The sequence below is a fragment of the Pseudopipra pipra genome, chromosome 9 (genome assembly GCF_036250125.1).
Source record: "Pseudopipra pipra isolate bDixPip1 chromosome 9, bDixPip1.hap1, whole genome shotgun sequence".
Taxonomy (NCBI): domain Eukaryota; kingdom Metazoa; phylum Chordata; class Aves; order Passeriformes; family Pipridae; genus Pseudopipra; species Pseudopipra pipra.
The window spans coordinates 25930352-25946265 of NC_087557.1; the positions used below are offsets into that span (position 1 = coordinate 25930352).

The following is a 15914-nucleotide window of genomic DNA, read 5'->3' on the forward strand; positions in this document are numbered from 1 at the left end:
CGTGACTCTACTAGTATTTTGTTTTGTTGCGGTCTGCTTTACTTTCAGAAGGCTCTTCAACAGCAGTGATGAGACCTGTCAGCTAGACATGATGTGTGCTGTTCCACTGCCCGTGTCCTCTGCCTGTGCCCAGGGAGCCAAGCTGGGACACACTGCCCGGGGGTGCTCCTTAACTTGCATGGCGAGAGCGTACTCGATTGCTACTTGCTACTTGCTGTAGGGTGGACTTGTGCTATCAATTAGACAAAATTGATCATCCCCGAGTACCGTGGTCGCTTTCGTGCTGCAAGCCGGGAGCACCGGTGCCATCCCTGCGAGGTTTCAGCTACGCCACCACTCTCCATCCCGCGTGCTTCTCAAAGCCTTGATGCCGGGTGCTGGCAGGGGCTCCTCTCCCCGTGTTTGTTCACGCTGCACATGGTAGAGGGCACAAAAGTCAGGAGTGTAGTCAATACGCTTGTCCGGATCAGCTCCCTGCTGTAACTCGTGCCTGCTGCTGGTGCGGTACCAGAGGGGCGGCCGAAAGCTCTGGGGCAGCACGTCCTAGAAAAAACAGCGATGTCTGAAATCAGAAGAAATGAAGCGGTGAGAGCGAGAACAGCGCGATGCACTGCTGAGACTCGCTGTCGCACTGCGCTTCCCGGGTTTGTTTTCGGGCTGTGTTTGTGGTTTTGGGTGACCCCCGCGTACCCTCCCCTGTGCTTACCCACCCTGCGGGGCTTAGGCTCTGCTTTGCCATGTTTTCATGGCTGGGCTTTGCGAACGAAGATTTGGGAAGGGATCTACCCACGTTTGTTGCAAGCACGTTGGTGGCTGAAAAGGCCAATACGAGACAGGCATGTCCGGTTGCAAAAGGCACAGCAGAAAGACTCCTTAGATGGTGTATTCTGCAAGGCATGATTCTTTCTGCGTTGCCTTTTCTCCTCAAGGGTGATCCTGCGTGCTTTCTCAAAGGCATCAGCAGCGTTATAGATGGTGTGTCTCCAGGCCTTCTGACTGGAGGCCAGAGTAGACCAGTTATGGTGATCAATATGGCCAAGGCTGAGATGTTGTTTCAGGGAGTCCTTGTATCTTCTCTTTGGGGCTCCTCTCTTGCGGCAGCCGGTGGCAAGTTCACTATAAAGCAGGATCTTAGGGAGGCAGTGGTCCTTCATCCTGGAGACGTGCCCTGCCCATCACAGCTGTGTTCTCAGTAACATGGCCTCAATGCTTGTGACTGCTGCTTGTTCTAGAACAGATGTATTGGTCACATAATCTGACCAGTGGATGTTTAGGATTGAATGGAGACAGCGTTGATGGAAGCGTTCTAGGAGACGCAGGTGGTGGCGGTAGATGACCTATGATTCGGATCCATATAAGAGAGTAGACAGTACCATGGCTTTGTAAACACTGATCTTTGTACTTTTCTTCAGGTATTTATTTCGCCAAACTCTTTTATGAAGCTTTCCGAAAGCACTGTATGCCTTTGCTAACCTGTTGTCTATCTCGCCGTCAATCTTACCATCCGAGGAGATGTACCGGGACTTTTAATCGACGCCAATAAAAGCTCACTCCCAGCCTGCGGCCGCGGCCGGTTCCCGGCGGGGCGGGGCGGGCTGTGGGCGGCCGGCGAGGCGGGCGCAGCGCGGGGCGGGGCGGGCGGAGCGGCCATGGCGGGGCCGCTGGCCCAGGGCTGGGGGCTCGGGGCGGCCCTGAGGAGCCGCGCCGCGCTCCGGCCGCTCGGGCTGCTGGCACCGCCGGCTCGGGGGGTGCTGGGGCCGGGAGCGGGATCGGGATCGGGAGAGGCGGGGCTGGAGGAGAACCCCTTCTACGGGAAGTACCGCCACAAGATCCAGGAGCTGCGGAGGTGCGGGGGGGGGAGGCGGTGCTGAGGGAGGGAGGGAAGGGGGCAGCGGGAAGGTGGGTGGGGGAGCTCCTTTGTGGGCGAAGGGGGTGCTGAGGGAGCTGGTTTTTTAAAAGAGGGAGGTCCTTATATTTTAGAGCTGCGCCCTCATGCGGAACTTGGTTAGTGTAGGCCTACGGCTGCCTCGAAGTTCACGTGTGGTTGGCACCGAGTCAGTCAGTGTCATTCTGGGGGAGGAGGAAAAGGGAGGTCAGCGGTGGGGTTGTCCCGGTGTCAGGAGTGTCCTACGGTGGGACATTAAAATCTGGGGGCGGGGCTCCAACATCCTGGAGGTCCCCCCCGAATCCGGAGGTCTTCCCTAAGGGTGGGGGAACCCCCAAAATTTGGGGGAGGAAAAGGGAGATTAACAGTGAGCTTGTCTCACTGTCCTGAATATCCCATGGTGGGGCATTAAAAACTGGGGGGGGGGTCTGACATCTGAGGGGCTCCTCCCAAAGTCTGTGGAGTCTCCCCAATATCCTGGGTATCTCCTAAGTGTAAGGGAACCCCAAATGTTGGGCGGGGCACCCCAAAATGAGGGGGGGATAGAGGGGAATTGCCAGTGTTGGGGATGTTGTTCATACCCAGGTGGTCTGCTGATGTGCTCAGCTTGGTAATAGGTAGTTTTGCTAAGAAAAAAAAAAAATCAGAATTTTAAGTTAAGAACATGAATCAAATACCACAGTAAGCATTTTAAAAGGCCGAATGATGTTCATCACCCAGCACTGCTTTCCACCTTTGGGAACCATTGGAGCAGGCAAAGAGTATTCCAGCTTCTAGTCTTCTGTCATACTGTAAAGGAAGATTTGAACAGAAAATTAGTAGGTAGAAGCTGGTCTTATTTTGGGTGCAAGTCCATCTGTTGGAAAGCCGCCATTTGGAACAGCCTGTAGAAGAATCATGGGTTTGAATTATCCTGATATAGGTGGGTTGCCTTACTTAGCAACAAAAATAAAGGAAGCAAAAGACTTCATAGACTCAATCATAGAACTGTGGAATGGTTTAGGTTGGAAGGGACCTTAGAGATCACCCAGTTCCAACCCCCCTGCCATGGGCAGGGACACCTCCCACCGGACCAGGTTGCTCAGAGCCCCATCCAACGTGGCCTTGTTGGAATCCAGTGCCAAAAACTGAAATCCAAAGCCTTGGGTTGTAGGAGATTCAGCAGATACACTGTGCAACAGCTTAGACAGTTTCTTAACACTGCAGTGATTGTCCCTGTTTATTGTCATAGTTGAAAACTGAAATGTTTTAGTCATATGAATTTTTGTCCAGTTATGCTCCAAGGAGTTGGACTTGGATGACCCTTATGGGTCCATTCCATCTCAAGATGTTCTATGGTTCCACTGTACTGTTAATGGTCCCTTTTCCAATTCAGATCCAGTCCAGATGTGTTTGAATCCCGTATGGAAAAAAGAAGTGAAGTGAAAAAGCAGCCTGTGGGATATTCCAAACAAGGAGAATTTATCAGATGCATGGAAGAAAAGGCAAGGCCAATTTTCTTTGTAAATCACATACATTAAAGCTATAAAGTTATTTATATGGGCTCAGCATAATGTTACAAACTTGCAGTGCTCCAGTTCGTAGGAGCCCTGGAATTTCACCGTGTGGTGGCTGAAAGTATTGTTCTGTATTCCAGTGTATTATTTTGCTGTATTTTAGACTGTAAATTCCCTGCTGATGTCTTGATTAAGTGTTTAATTAGTTCCAGATCAGTTTGACCAGATGGATTGACACAATCTTGCATTTATCATTTTTTAGTGAATGCAAAAAAACTGTGAAATAATATTGGATCCAAAAATGCCTAATAGTTTGCTTTTAACTGATCCTTTCTGGCCTTGGCATTCATAATTAACATTAAGTTATTTATTTCACTTAATCAGTCATTTATTTTATTAAAAATACACCGCAGCAATCTTCAAATATCTTAAACTTGAGCTCCCACTCAGGAGATTTTTGTCAGCAGCCATGTTATGACTGGCAGGGAAGGCAAATAAATTATATTAAGGCATTAGCTATAAAACTAAAGAATGTTTTCTTGTAGGCAGAAGGCTTGGGCACTAAGACATCAAAGGGAGGATTCACAAAGGATAAGGTAAGAGAAACAAACCTAAGTGTTAGAAGGGGACATTGTGGCAAATCAAGGATGTAGATTAACTTGTATTGCCACAATCAGATCTTCAGCCAAGAGCTCTTTGACATAAATCTTGTGTTCCTTATGCTCCATTTGAGTGTAAGATTTCAATTTATTATTGGGATCGTGTTCAATCTTAAAACTCCTGGCACTCTGGGTTTTTATTAACCTGGTTTTTATTAGCCTGTCCTTTCTCTATGACACCCTGGAAGTTCCTGCTAATTGGGAGACCTGTTCTGAACAGTAAATGGAAAGGGTTAAGCTGCTTTTACATCATGGAAATACATTTCCAATGATCAGCCAGCCCAGGGACAAGAGAATGGTTTTATTCTCTTTCACACTCTTGTGAAACGCACAGTCTGCGTGTAAATCTGCCAAAAAGCATCTGTTTGAGATGGCTGAAGGTAAAAGGATGCAGCTCCTCTTGCAGCCTCAGTAGAGCCCTGCACAACTGGAGCAAAGCTTGTGCTGTGTCCTGAAAAAATGTGTCCTGCCTCAATGTGTGAATCCACTTCATGCTGTGTTGCTGCTGATGTTTTACTAGTTTATTTGGCAATTAAGAGGACTAGGTCACACTGGAAGTTGAATTAAGTTCCTCTAGTTTGATTTTGTTCACTGTAGATGCATCCATTAATTCTGCATTCTTACATGATTCAGAGAACTGGCATCATGGCAAATTCTTTATGCTTTCTCTTGCAGACACTCGACTCAATTCTTAATGTTGAGATGGTGAAAGAAAAATCAGCAGAGGAGATAAAACAGGTGATGGATTTAAATGGATTTAAATGGAATAAGGTTTGCCTCACATCTGTGCTTACATGTAATCTACATGTAAGGATGGAAATTTTTACTTAGACTGAAAAATAAAACACAGCTGTGGATGTGTGTTTATAAAAAGCATATTCACATGCATATCAATAGAAGAAGATAAAGTTTTATCCATCTAGCTAAGTTGTCCTAGGGTGTACCTACCTGATAAATAATACATCTGTAATATATCTGGACTTGAGTCAAAAAAATCTGTCACTTGGGAGCCTGTGTACTCAAACTAGAGTTGGTTAGGGTAAGGAGGAGCAGGGTGGGTCTATCTGTTTGAAGAGCAGTGTAAGTGAAATTATCCTCCCTAATACCTGCTTGGCTTTGTAGTGTATTCCCTTTTATCTAGTTAATAGTCACGTCTGTTGCATGTTTCTGATATGGCTTGGGTTAGATCTCATACTTTCTTTCCCCTGTTTCTGTTTCACTGACTAAAAATTTTGCTGACAATTCTCATGAGTTGTGTAGGACTGGGGAAGAGCAACTGAAAAAGTCCTGAACTCTGGACTTTTACCTGTGCTTGTTTGTTTATTAGGAACTATGAGTTTCTCTATAGGTGTTGCCATCCTGCTGTGGTGGAGAAAAAAGATTGTCAACACGGAAGAGCATTATGCAAAGACTTGTCTTCTGTTGAAAATGTTTTGTATGTTCTTTATTAAAAAACAAAACAAAACCAAACCACCAGCACCAAAAAAAACCACCTCTCAAACCCTCTGGAAATCATTAGTGTGATATTTGAGAATAATGTAAGAAGCACTTCTGAAGGCTAATACATCTTGAGCCACCTCTGAGCCCACTGATGATTTCTGTTACCTGGTTGAAATTTGTCATTTGGTACAAGTACTCTGCAACCTTTGGAGGAGTGTGTTGCCTTAGCAAGAAAGTCAGTCAGGCTTGACTGAAAAAATGACTTCTCAAAGTGCTTACAAAGGTTAGTTGACATTCTAAAGCATTTAATATTACTTTTAGATTCTGGATTTTAACTGTATCTCATCATCTTGGTTTCCTACAGATTTGGAATCAGTATTTTTCTGCAAAAGATACAGTTTATGCTGTTATTCCCGTAAGTAGTTCCCCTGTAGTTTGGCATTTGAAAAGCCAGCATGCAAAGCTTTCCTTTCCAACTGTGATTCTGTTGCTTTTAAAAGCAATCGTTGAAGGAAAATGAGGTTTCAAGAACAAACTTTCTTTCTGGGCTGAGTAATCTTACCACCCCAAACAGAGTCTTTTGTTTCCAAAAATGCATATCCCTTTTTTTTTGTCATTTGGAGGAGTCTCAATAAATCAAGTACTTTTTTCTGCATACCTGGCTTGAATTTCCAGGCATTATTTTATTATGAGCATCCAATACTCTTCACAGGGCCCTCGTGTCTATATAGGTAGCATTTGTATTTTTAGAGTTACTTAATTTTTTCTCAGAGTTGCTTGTTCCTTTCCCCTCTTCCCTGCAGCACAAACAGCTGACTCAAGGTTAATATGGCAGTTCTAGAGCCCTTGGCTGGTAACTTGCATGTGGACAATCACGTGTGGCTTTCTTTCATACATTCACAATTATTGGCAGCACTGTCTTTCATTGAGATTGCATGGTGTTTCCTGTGATAAGATCATATTTCTTATTCTTGATAACTTTACCAGATGTTAATTGGTCTTAGCCTGTGTTAGGGTGAAGGAGGGTTTTTTTTTTCCGCTTTTGGGATTTCTTTTTATTCTTTTCTTCAGAGTCATTCTGTGATCGCCATCTCTTAAATCTGCCTTTTCACAGCTGTGCACAAGTTGTGTGTTCCCTGAGTTCTTGAAACCTCATTTAGATCTGGGCTCTGATTTGCAATTGTATTTGGCCCTTTGAGCTGCAACCGCGGTCAGTGGGAGGCTGTATCCTAAATGTATGATGTGCTGTATGCTCTGAAAATGGCAGTGTGGGATTTCAAGACAAGCAGCTCTGGGTTTCAGTTTTCCCAACGTGTGGATGTTGTGAAAATAGTTTGACTTGCCCATTTACTGTAGCAGAGGGCCAAAGCCAGCGATTCCAGTTAAGATGATGTAGGTCTTTCATTAGTGGGGCTGGGGCTGGCACTGTTCTTTGGTGCACTGCTTTAAGAGAAGCTTGCAAACTTTTTAAGGCTTCAATGCAAACCAGATCCCAGGCACATTAGGAAGCAGTTCATGGTGTCATGGGGGAAAAAAAAAAACCCTTTGTCTTTTGCCAGAAGCTTTTTGTTGGCTGGAAGAAAGGCCTTTCATAATTTCTCCAGTGCTCTGAAGTACACACAGAGGAATTGCTTGTTGATGAATGGCATATGTTTTCTTTCCTGAGCACCTTAGAGTAGGTATTAATATATAGTGCTGGGAAGCAAAAGATTTTGGGGAACACAGAGAACATATGAATGAGACTTCCAGGTTTCATCAGGGCTGACCAAACATGCTTGTGGTTTTAATATAAAAAAGAACTAAGTATATTATTTGAGTGAATATCTTGGCTGCATTTTTACACTGAAGAACAGATGACTGTGATGTAAAATCCACAACTCGGATGTGCTGGGATATGTTGTCTTGCTCAGCTGCTGACACTATGTGATGCAGTGGAGCAATTACTGGGAGAGGATGTAATGTAAGCCTGAGGCATGGGGCCCCTACCTCCAAGGAATAAAGCTTTGGATCCAAGGAGTTTGCTGCTGCATCTTAGGGACAGCATTGTGAAAATGGGATGCCAATGACATCTTAGGTAACTAAGAACCAAACACAGTTTTCCATGCGCTCGTCGTTAGCTGTTCCCACAGTGTGGGACCTCCTCCAGATGGAAGTTGTACCTGCAGAGGTTAATGAGGTGATTTTGAACAACTCTGCACCCACGTTTGTGTTGTGAAAATTGAATTTCTCTTTCTCCTTCCCCAAAGGCAGAGAAGTTTGATTTAATGTGGAAGAGAGCCCAGAAATGTCCATCGGTACGTATGGCAGCGACTCGCAGTGCGTGGTTGTGTAGCTGCAATGTGGTGCTTCTCCTCTCCAAAGCCAAAGTCATAAACTTTTGACCCTCACGTATCCTGATACTTATTGTATCAGTGCAATTAGTAAAACCCAGGTGTTCAAATACTTGTCTTAGTGTTCAGATAAAGCAATGGCCATTCATATGTATTAAACACTTTGATCTAGATAGAAGAGATGTAGGGTTGAGGAAATGGGAGCACAGAATCTCCCAGGGAATGGAGACTTTACTGGGTTGATGGATTAGCCCCATATATTTCACTTGCCAAGAGCAAGATCAAATATATCTGGCTTCCCGAGCTACTTGGAGATTGGAAAGTTATTTATAGCCTTAAGTGCATTTCTGTACAGTGCACTGGCATTTAGTCAGGTAACCTGCATGTTTTTCTGCTCCCATGTTGTCCTTTCCCTTGGTGTGGGAAAATGAGCAAGTCTGTAGCCTATGGAGCCCAGCAGGCTGTGAATCTCCAGAGGGAAAATGCTTGCTGCCTGTTCTGGAACAGCTGGTGAAATTACAGGATTAAATACTCTGAATGTTCGTTACCTTCCGTTTGACCATTTCTGGTGTTAATTTTCTAGGCAGGAACAAAAAGGTCAGAGTTTGAATGTTCTCCAGTGTCCTTTCCTTTCCTTTGTGTGTCTCGTAAAATACTGTTAAAAATATATGCCAACATCTTTGCTAATGAAATAACACCGATAAGGTAATTCTGGTTTATTGTCTGCTTTGAAGTTTGGTTCTTGTTGTCCCCCCTCCTGGTGGGGCAAAGAAACCCTTTTTTCTGTTGTGGTTCTCTCCATAAAACATTAATGCTGGAGGCCAGTGTGACACAGGCATCATTTTGTTCTGTGACAGGGAAAATTGGTTTGGTTTTTTATTTTATCATTTCTTTGCAGTTTCTCTATGCTTTGCCAAGAAAAGAAGGTTATGAGTTCTTTGTGGGGCAATGGTCAGGAACAGAATTACATTTTACTTCCCTAATAAACGTTCAGGTGAGTGTTTGAAATAAAAAGTCCAGAATTGGCTTAAGATCCAGAAATATACAATATCAGCATTTTGCAATACATGGTGTTTGCTAAATAGTTTAACCAACAGGTTATCTAGCTTAACTGGAACAGAATTATCATTAAAAAAATGCCATTAGTTATGAGTTAATGAGTAAATTAATCACAGGTAAATTAGTGAAGTTATGGGTATTAAGTGTCTCTAATCTAAATGAGAATGAGGCAGAAGTTCAGTAGTCTCAAAATAGAAGCAAGAGCCAAACTTTTTAGAACTGTTTGTGCAAGCTGCTTAAAATAGCAGTAGATGCTGTAAGATGAAATATCTTTCTCAAAGTTGTGGGTTCTTTTAAATGCAAAATGGTCTTCAGTCAAGAAAAAAACCCTGATCTAATTCTGCAAATCCCTTGTTTTCTGTAAATACCAGGAATAATGAACTTTTAATTCGAACTGACCCTTAAGCCCTGAAAACTGCCTCTGTGGCAGTTAATGCTCAAAGGTTTGTAATCAAGCACCCAAATCTGCAGTAGAGCTGAAGTTCTTTATGGGATACTGACAGGTTTCTTTCTCTCCTTCAGACCCAAGGTGAAACAGCTCCAAGCCAGTTGGTCTTGTATCACTATCCCGAGCTGCAGAAGGAAAAAGGGATAGTACTGATGACAGCAGAAATGGACTCCAAATTCTTGGTAAGAGAAGTCTGTTCATTGCCCGCCTTCATTTTATGCTGCAACTCCTCCTACAGTTTTGAACTGAAACCAAATTATAGTGAAGTCTTTGAAAGACCCTTTGCCAAAGAATGGTCTTGCTAAACTTTTTTAACCTAATCTGCTTAATGTTAGGGAAAGCTAGAAGGGAATCATCAGTCTTTGGTGATTTCAGCTCATGCATTCCCTTTCTTTTAGTTTGGGTATTATAGTTTATTGTTGTAAAAAAGGAAAAAAAGCTTCTGTTTTTCACCTGTCAACAAATTAAAACAGTGTTTTGAAGGTTAATACTATATTTGTCAAAGCAGGAGACCTCCAGAGCTGTGTGTTTGGTTTCTGTGTGCCTGTGTTCTCTGTGTGGGTGCACAGTTAATTGCATATCTGTACTAGCACAGGGCCTGGACTGATGACAGTGGGGATTTTAGTGGTGGAACAAGATAACTAAAATATCCCACCTCTAACTGACCTACTTACACCTGTTCGGAAATGGTGAGCAGAGTCGTTGGTAATGCTTTTGCCCTGTTGTAGCTCAGAGTAAACAATCAATCTTTGCAAGTAGGTCAGCTGTAAGAGGGGAAAGATGAGGACTTGGTGCATCTCCAGTGCCTTAGAGTGGGCAGGGATGAGAAAAGACATATTTGACCTCTGAGGTGCACACACAGCAGGGGAGTGGTTAAAACACACAGTGCTAAAGTGTGTAAGTAGGGCAGGAACAAGAGGGAGGTGGTTTGCTGAGATTTTCTAAAGAAAGGTGGCTTGGAATTGAGCCATCTGATGTGTAGGACTGTGGCTTTTCAACTGCTGAAGTGTTTTTCAACGGGACACTTAAATCCCACCATGGATGGTAACAGGTCCTTTGTTTTCACTCGCAGGTGGTGCACCAAGCCCAGTGCTTGGCCAACCAGGCACAGCTCTTCTATGCCACCGATCGTTCCGAGACCTACGAATTAGTGGAGACCTTCAACCACAGATCTAGTGAATTTAAATACATGTCAGTTATAGCAGAGCTTGAGCAAAGTGGACTTGGAAGGGAACTGAGACCTGGTCAGGTTTCTGACAAGTCGTAGAGCCTGAGCTGCGGGTGAAGTGAGCCAGCAGCAGGCAGGAGGGGGTCCTGCATGGGGTGCTCCTGTCTTCTTTGTTTTGCAAATTGGATTTGGCTACAGAAGGGATCTGGAGACATCCTGGGAATGTGACAGTCCAGCCTGTCTGGCACTGATGCAAGATGAGGACTTGGGCCACTTGAATGACAGTAACTAACTGCCAGAATGGAGCCCTGTACTTCAGTGTAACTTTATCAGAAAGAGCCATTTTCCCCATCCTGTAACTTCTGCTGCCTGCTGGATTTTTGAAATCTGAAATAAAGCGACAAAAAGGGAACTATGTAACAGGCTGTACTGACATCAGGAAAGAGATGACAACCAGTGTTTCTTCTCAGTAAATGCATTTTAAGTGCCCTCCACCATTATAATTGCATGGTCCAGTGCTTTTTAATCTGTGTGGAATTTATACGAGCTTGTCCATCAAGAAGAAAGAATAGGAGCAATGGTGTAAAACAGATACCTCTTTGTTTCTTTGTGAGGTTTCTTACACAGATGTATACTGTGGTCTGAGTTTTTCTCAGGATTAAAAAACAGAGTGACTATATTTGTTCTAGGAATTTTGTGCTTCTTAATTGATATATTAATTGGATCCTGTTGCTATGTTTCTGTCTTTGACATGCTATTCCTGGGTAGTATGATGATAGGAACAGGGGTTTATTTTTTTGTATATTTTTAATAGGGCAGAGGAATTATGGCCTGTTTTACAGAGTTAACTTTTCTAAGACTGGCATCTAGTCAGCCAGCTCCACAAATGGTATTTGAAGGGGCAGAAAATAGCTCTTGTTCCCATTTCAGGAAAGGCACTCTCTGTAATAAAAGCAAGATGGACTGGAATAGTGACAGAGAGCCACCAACCATGAGCAACAGCTCATGAAAAAAATGTGTTAGCATGAATACGGGGAGCTGCTTTAGCACAGCAGTGTTGGTAAGAGCCTGGCTTTACAGACTGTAGCAGGTTTGGGGTTTTAAACCTGCCTTCAACAAAAGAATCCCAAACCATTCGTGCTTTGAGCTTTTCTTGTTTTCATTCCCATCAGAGGCAATCAGCACGTCTGTGGACAAAGACGTAGTGCAGCAGTGGGACATGCAGCCTGTGTGTGCATTACCAGCACTGCACAGGGAGAGGAGTAAACACAGGACAGCCAGGAGCTTCCCAGGAGCAATGCTGAAATACTTCCCATGTCTGCATCAAATCCCTGGCACTAACTTGCCTGTAGCACTAATTATTATGTCCAGGCCACACTGCATCCTGTCAACCTGCTGGGGCTGGCAAGCATTCCCTTCTTTGCCAAAGAAAAGGAGGCAAGAAAGGCATGCAGCTTGTCTTTCTGTTTTTTGGGCAGGGCTTGTGTCAGATTTTCTGTGTTACCCTTAGCCACGACCTGATAGGGAGGTGTGATTAGTTACAAAGGTTTCCTACACCGTTTGCTAGTGTAGTTGTAGGATCCTGTTGCTGTAATACTCGTCATTCTATCCTTTCTCAGCCCATTCTTTGGACTACATGACCTTTAAAAGGTCCCTTCCAACCCAAACCATTCTCTAATTCTCTGATGTGAACACTTCAGTTAAGCACTAAATGTAGACAGTGTGTTTTATTGTTGGGAGTTTGTTTTAGCAGCGACTTGTATACATTGGGTGTGAAGCTCCTGTCCATCCAGGGAATTATCGGATGTTTTTAGAAGAGGCACTACAAGCTGCAGAGTGGATACAGACCCCCGGGGCTGGCTGTGGCTTTGTGCAAACCAGCAGCTGTGCCAGATTTAAGCCACTAAAAACTCACACAGAATTTGTAAGATTTGATGCACTTAGGATCTGTGTTGAGCCTAAGGGCTGGTGAAAAAATAACACTCTCCAGTAGAGAAGGTAACTGTGGGAATCATGTGCCATACAGCCACTAGAGGGAAGGTTTGTCTCCTTATTCTAAGCTCTGGGCACACACACACAGCTTGCCTGAGCCTGCTGCTCAGCTTTGTGAACTCTGAGTGAGTTTTGTGCTGAAAACCATGTGGATGGCCAGGCTGCTCCTGTATGGTCAATAACATGATGGGCTGCACTGAGTTACGCCAGTGGTTCTGCTAGTCCAGTGTCCTCAATCCTACCTGAGCTGTCCTGGGGAGAGCAAACATCCTGCAATAATTTTCCAGGTTGCTTTACTGATTTCCAGTCATTCATGGGCCAGGGTCTTCCCAAGCTGGATGCATCTTGTTATTAGTAGCCCTCAAGTGGACATGTTCATAGAGGAGAAGCCCAAGCCTCCTGGTGGCCCTGTGTAAAGTTCAGCCCCTCCATCATCTTGCAACAAGGACTCCATGGCTGAACCACATGCTGTAGGAGCCACCTCAGTGCTGGCTGTGGTCTGCCTCCAGCTGGAGGAGAGCCCAGGGCTAGGATGTGGCAGGAATTCCTGCTAGAAGTAGTGGAGCAAGTTTTGCAGCCAGAGGCTCTTTGTTATCAGCGTCTCAAACCCCCTGGCTTGCCCACCCACCCCTATCGCCCTGGGGAGGTGTACCCCCATGTCAGCAGGGAACCCAGAGCCTGTCCTGTCTCCAGGGAGACACCCTGGCTTGGGGAAGGCAACAGTCACAGCAATCAAGGAAGTGCAGATTGAAGGATGATATTCTTACCCTCACTTAAAACGCTGACTCCAGTGCTTTTCATCTGTGCCTGGCCTTAGAAAACGGCAGGACTCCAGTGCCCTCTGATCTGCAGCTGAACAAGTTCTCACTCTCTGTCTCTGAGTTTGTGCAGGACATGGTGGAGCAGGGACGGGAACTGACTGTTCCCGACACTGTGTAGCTGAGTTGAACTTTTCTGGGCACGTCTTTTGCCTCTCTGGGAATAACCAGAGCAAACCCCTCGCTCCCTTTGCTTTGTCTTGTGGTCTGCACAGGCATGCAGTGTCTTCAAACCCTGCCTGGGAACAGGCACCTCCCTGGCTGCTGATGGGGCGCTGTGCTGATGGGGTGTGTGCCGTGCTGGGCATCGTGTAGCCAGGAAGATCCCAGCCCAGTGCCACGGCTGGTGGGGGGCTGGCAGGGGGCTCACTGTGCCCACCCTCTCCCCCCAGCACTGCCATGTCCTGCCATGTGAAGCTGCATTGCTAACTTGGGCCTCTTCCTGTGACCCTCCATGAGGTCCGATGGAGCCGCCCAGTGCTCCGGGCTTGCTTCCATCCCTGCTTCCTTCCCCCTGATAAATTCAGCCATGCACCTGCCTTCAGGAGTGGGACCAACTTCCCCCTCTTCCTTCCTCCAGGACAATCAAATGCCCTCTTCACAATAACACATCCCTCCTGCCCCAAACCTGCCCCTCGGACCTTTTCCTTTCTCCCAAGTGACTCCAGCCTCCCTCTCCACAGCTGGGCCCCCGGGTGGCTCTGGGACCGTGGGCTCTCTGTTCTGTGAGGTTTCCAAAACTTCAGGCGAGGGGGTCACTCCCTGAGCAGGATATGCTGCTCACCCCCATGGACTTGTGAGGCTGCAGCTGACGTAACTCCAGCCCTCCTGCTGTTCTCCTGGCCCCTCTCCTTTGGCTCCAGACCACTGAGGGTGGGAGGACCCCATCTTGCCTCTAAGTATTTTGGCTCCATCTCGCCTGGATGCAAATCCTGGCCATGAGCTGCCTTCGGGATATTTGTTATTTGGCCAAGCCCCCTCACTTTTGGCTTTCTGCCCATTTTTTGCTGGGATTTCAGTTGAAAGTTTCCTCCTGGCTTGGCATTGGCTGTTGGGAGTTACATCTGCTCGGCAGACCTCTGCCTCCTGCTCACAAGGTCTGAGGGCATTTTGTGGTTTCCTGCATCCCTTGGGGAGGGGTGCAGACACTGGTGACTGCCAGCTCCCCGTGATGGAGGGCAGCAACACTGCCCAGCCCTTGCTGGGACATGGGGTGGCTGTGATGTGCAAGCAGGGAGTATCCAGCATCGGGGATGAAAAACAGTTTCCCTGAACATGCTGGAGGCAGGAACGGGGCTGGTTTGACAGTGGCCAGGAAGAGTCTGTTGGGCTACTTGCGCCAGATCCTGATTTTAGGGGTGTTATTTCGACCTGAGACTATCTGCAATGATTGTGAGAGATTCACTCGTGAGCAGGGCAAGGCTGAAGTGGAAAAGGCTCAGCCCACAGTTCCTGGGGTAGATGTACATAAAGAGCTGAGCTTTGGGGTTATGGCTGCTGTACTGAATTAGCTGCTGCTGGTGGTGGTCGAAGCAGCCCGACAGATGAATTTGACAGCTCGTGCTTCCCTCCTGCCCCAGGAGCGAGCAGGGCACTTCGCCTCAAAGTTTTACCTTTTCTGCAGAAACATGCTGGCATGTGTGAGAAGCCTCAGCCATCTCAGACTGTAGTGGATGTCAAGCACAGGTGAATCCTGTATGCCCTTGGTGTGCCTTTCTGCCGTCATCTGGTTCAGGACCTGCCCTTCAGCCACGTCCCAAATGAGTACAGGCAGGAAAGCAAAGGGCTTATGGGGTGTGCAAGCTCCAATTCCCTCTGGCTTCAGCTGAAAGTGATCCGCTGGTGGCTGCTGCCCAATGACATAGCCCTTACATTGTCTTCTTTACTTCTAATAAGATGCTGCTGCAGGTGCCAAAGAGTTTCTATTGCACCTGCACCAAACCACCTGCACAGAGAGAGGGAGGAAAGGCGACCAGCTGCCTTGCAGGGCCTGGGCTGAGCCAAGTTCCCTCGTGTCTGTCTGGTCTGGGAGACTGCTGTGTAATTTCATTTTTAAAGACTGCCTCTGAACATTGTGCCTTAAGTGCAAACCCTGCAGCTGAGAAGCCCTGTTATGGGGAGTCTGGATCCTGCAGAGATGCACCCCACAGGCCGCATGGGGTCGGGAGGTAAATCCACAGCCAAAGCACTACAGGATGTCAGGCAGGGTTCAGGGAGTCAAACCCTCATCCTAAACCCTCCTGCTTCATACAAACGTGCCCAGCAGCCAGATCCTCCCACCATCTCAGGCTGCTGGGCTTGTGGTTTCCTTTCTCACACTCCTGCTCCTGACTCCACCTTGCCCTGCACCCCACTCCCCAGCCCACCCCATCGCCTGCAAACGCTTGGCTGAACCTGAGTTTTACACACATTTAAGCAAAACCTAGAAACATTTCCCTCACTAGAACTGTCCCGGTGCCAAACAATTCGCGGACGTTCCAGCAAGGCCAGCATCTCATCTCACCGCGGCTGAGCCCGGCTCATCCCCTGGGAAGGACACATCACCATGCCAGGAAGGGGGCCGTGAATGTCCAGGGCTGTGCTCTGCCTCCCACCCCGCAGCAACACCCATAAGTGTTG

The 15914-nt window shown here is 46.4% G+C and overlaps 1 protein-coding gene across 1 annotated transcript; it reads left to right on the forward strand.

Moving 5' to 3' along the window:
• Positions 1-1620: 1620 nt before the first annotated feature.
• Positions 1621-11164, forward strand: ATPAF1 (ATP synthase mitochondrial F1 complex assembly factor 1). The gene is made up of 9 exons (XM_064665309.1): positions 1621-1846; positions 3261-3369; positions 3927-3977; positions 4716-4778; positions 5845-5895; positions 7727-7774; positions 8709-8804; positions 9392-9499; positions 10390-11164. The coding sequence occupies exons 1-9, from the start codon at positions 1650-1652 to the stop codon at positions 10582-10584; spliced, it is 918 nt and encodes a 305-aa protein (XP_064521379.1). The 5' UTR covers positions 1621-1649; the 3' UTR covers positions 10585-11164.
• The last annotated feature ends 4750 nt before the right edge of the window (positions 11165-15914 follow it).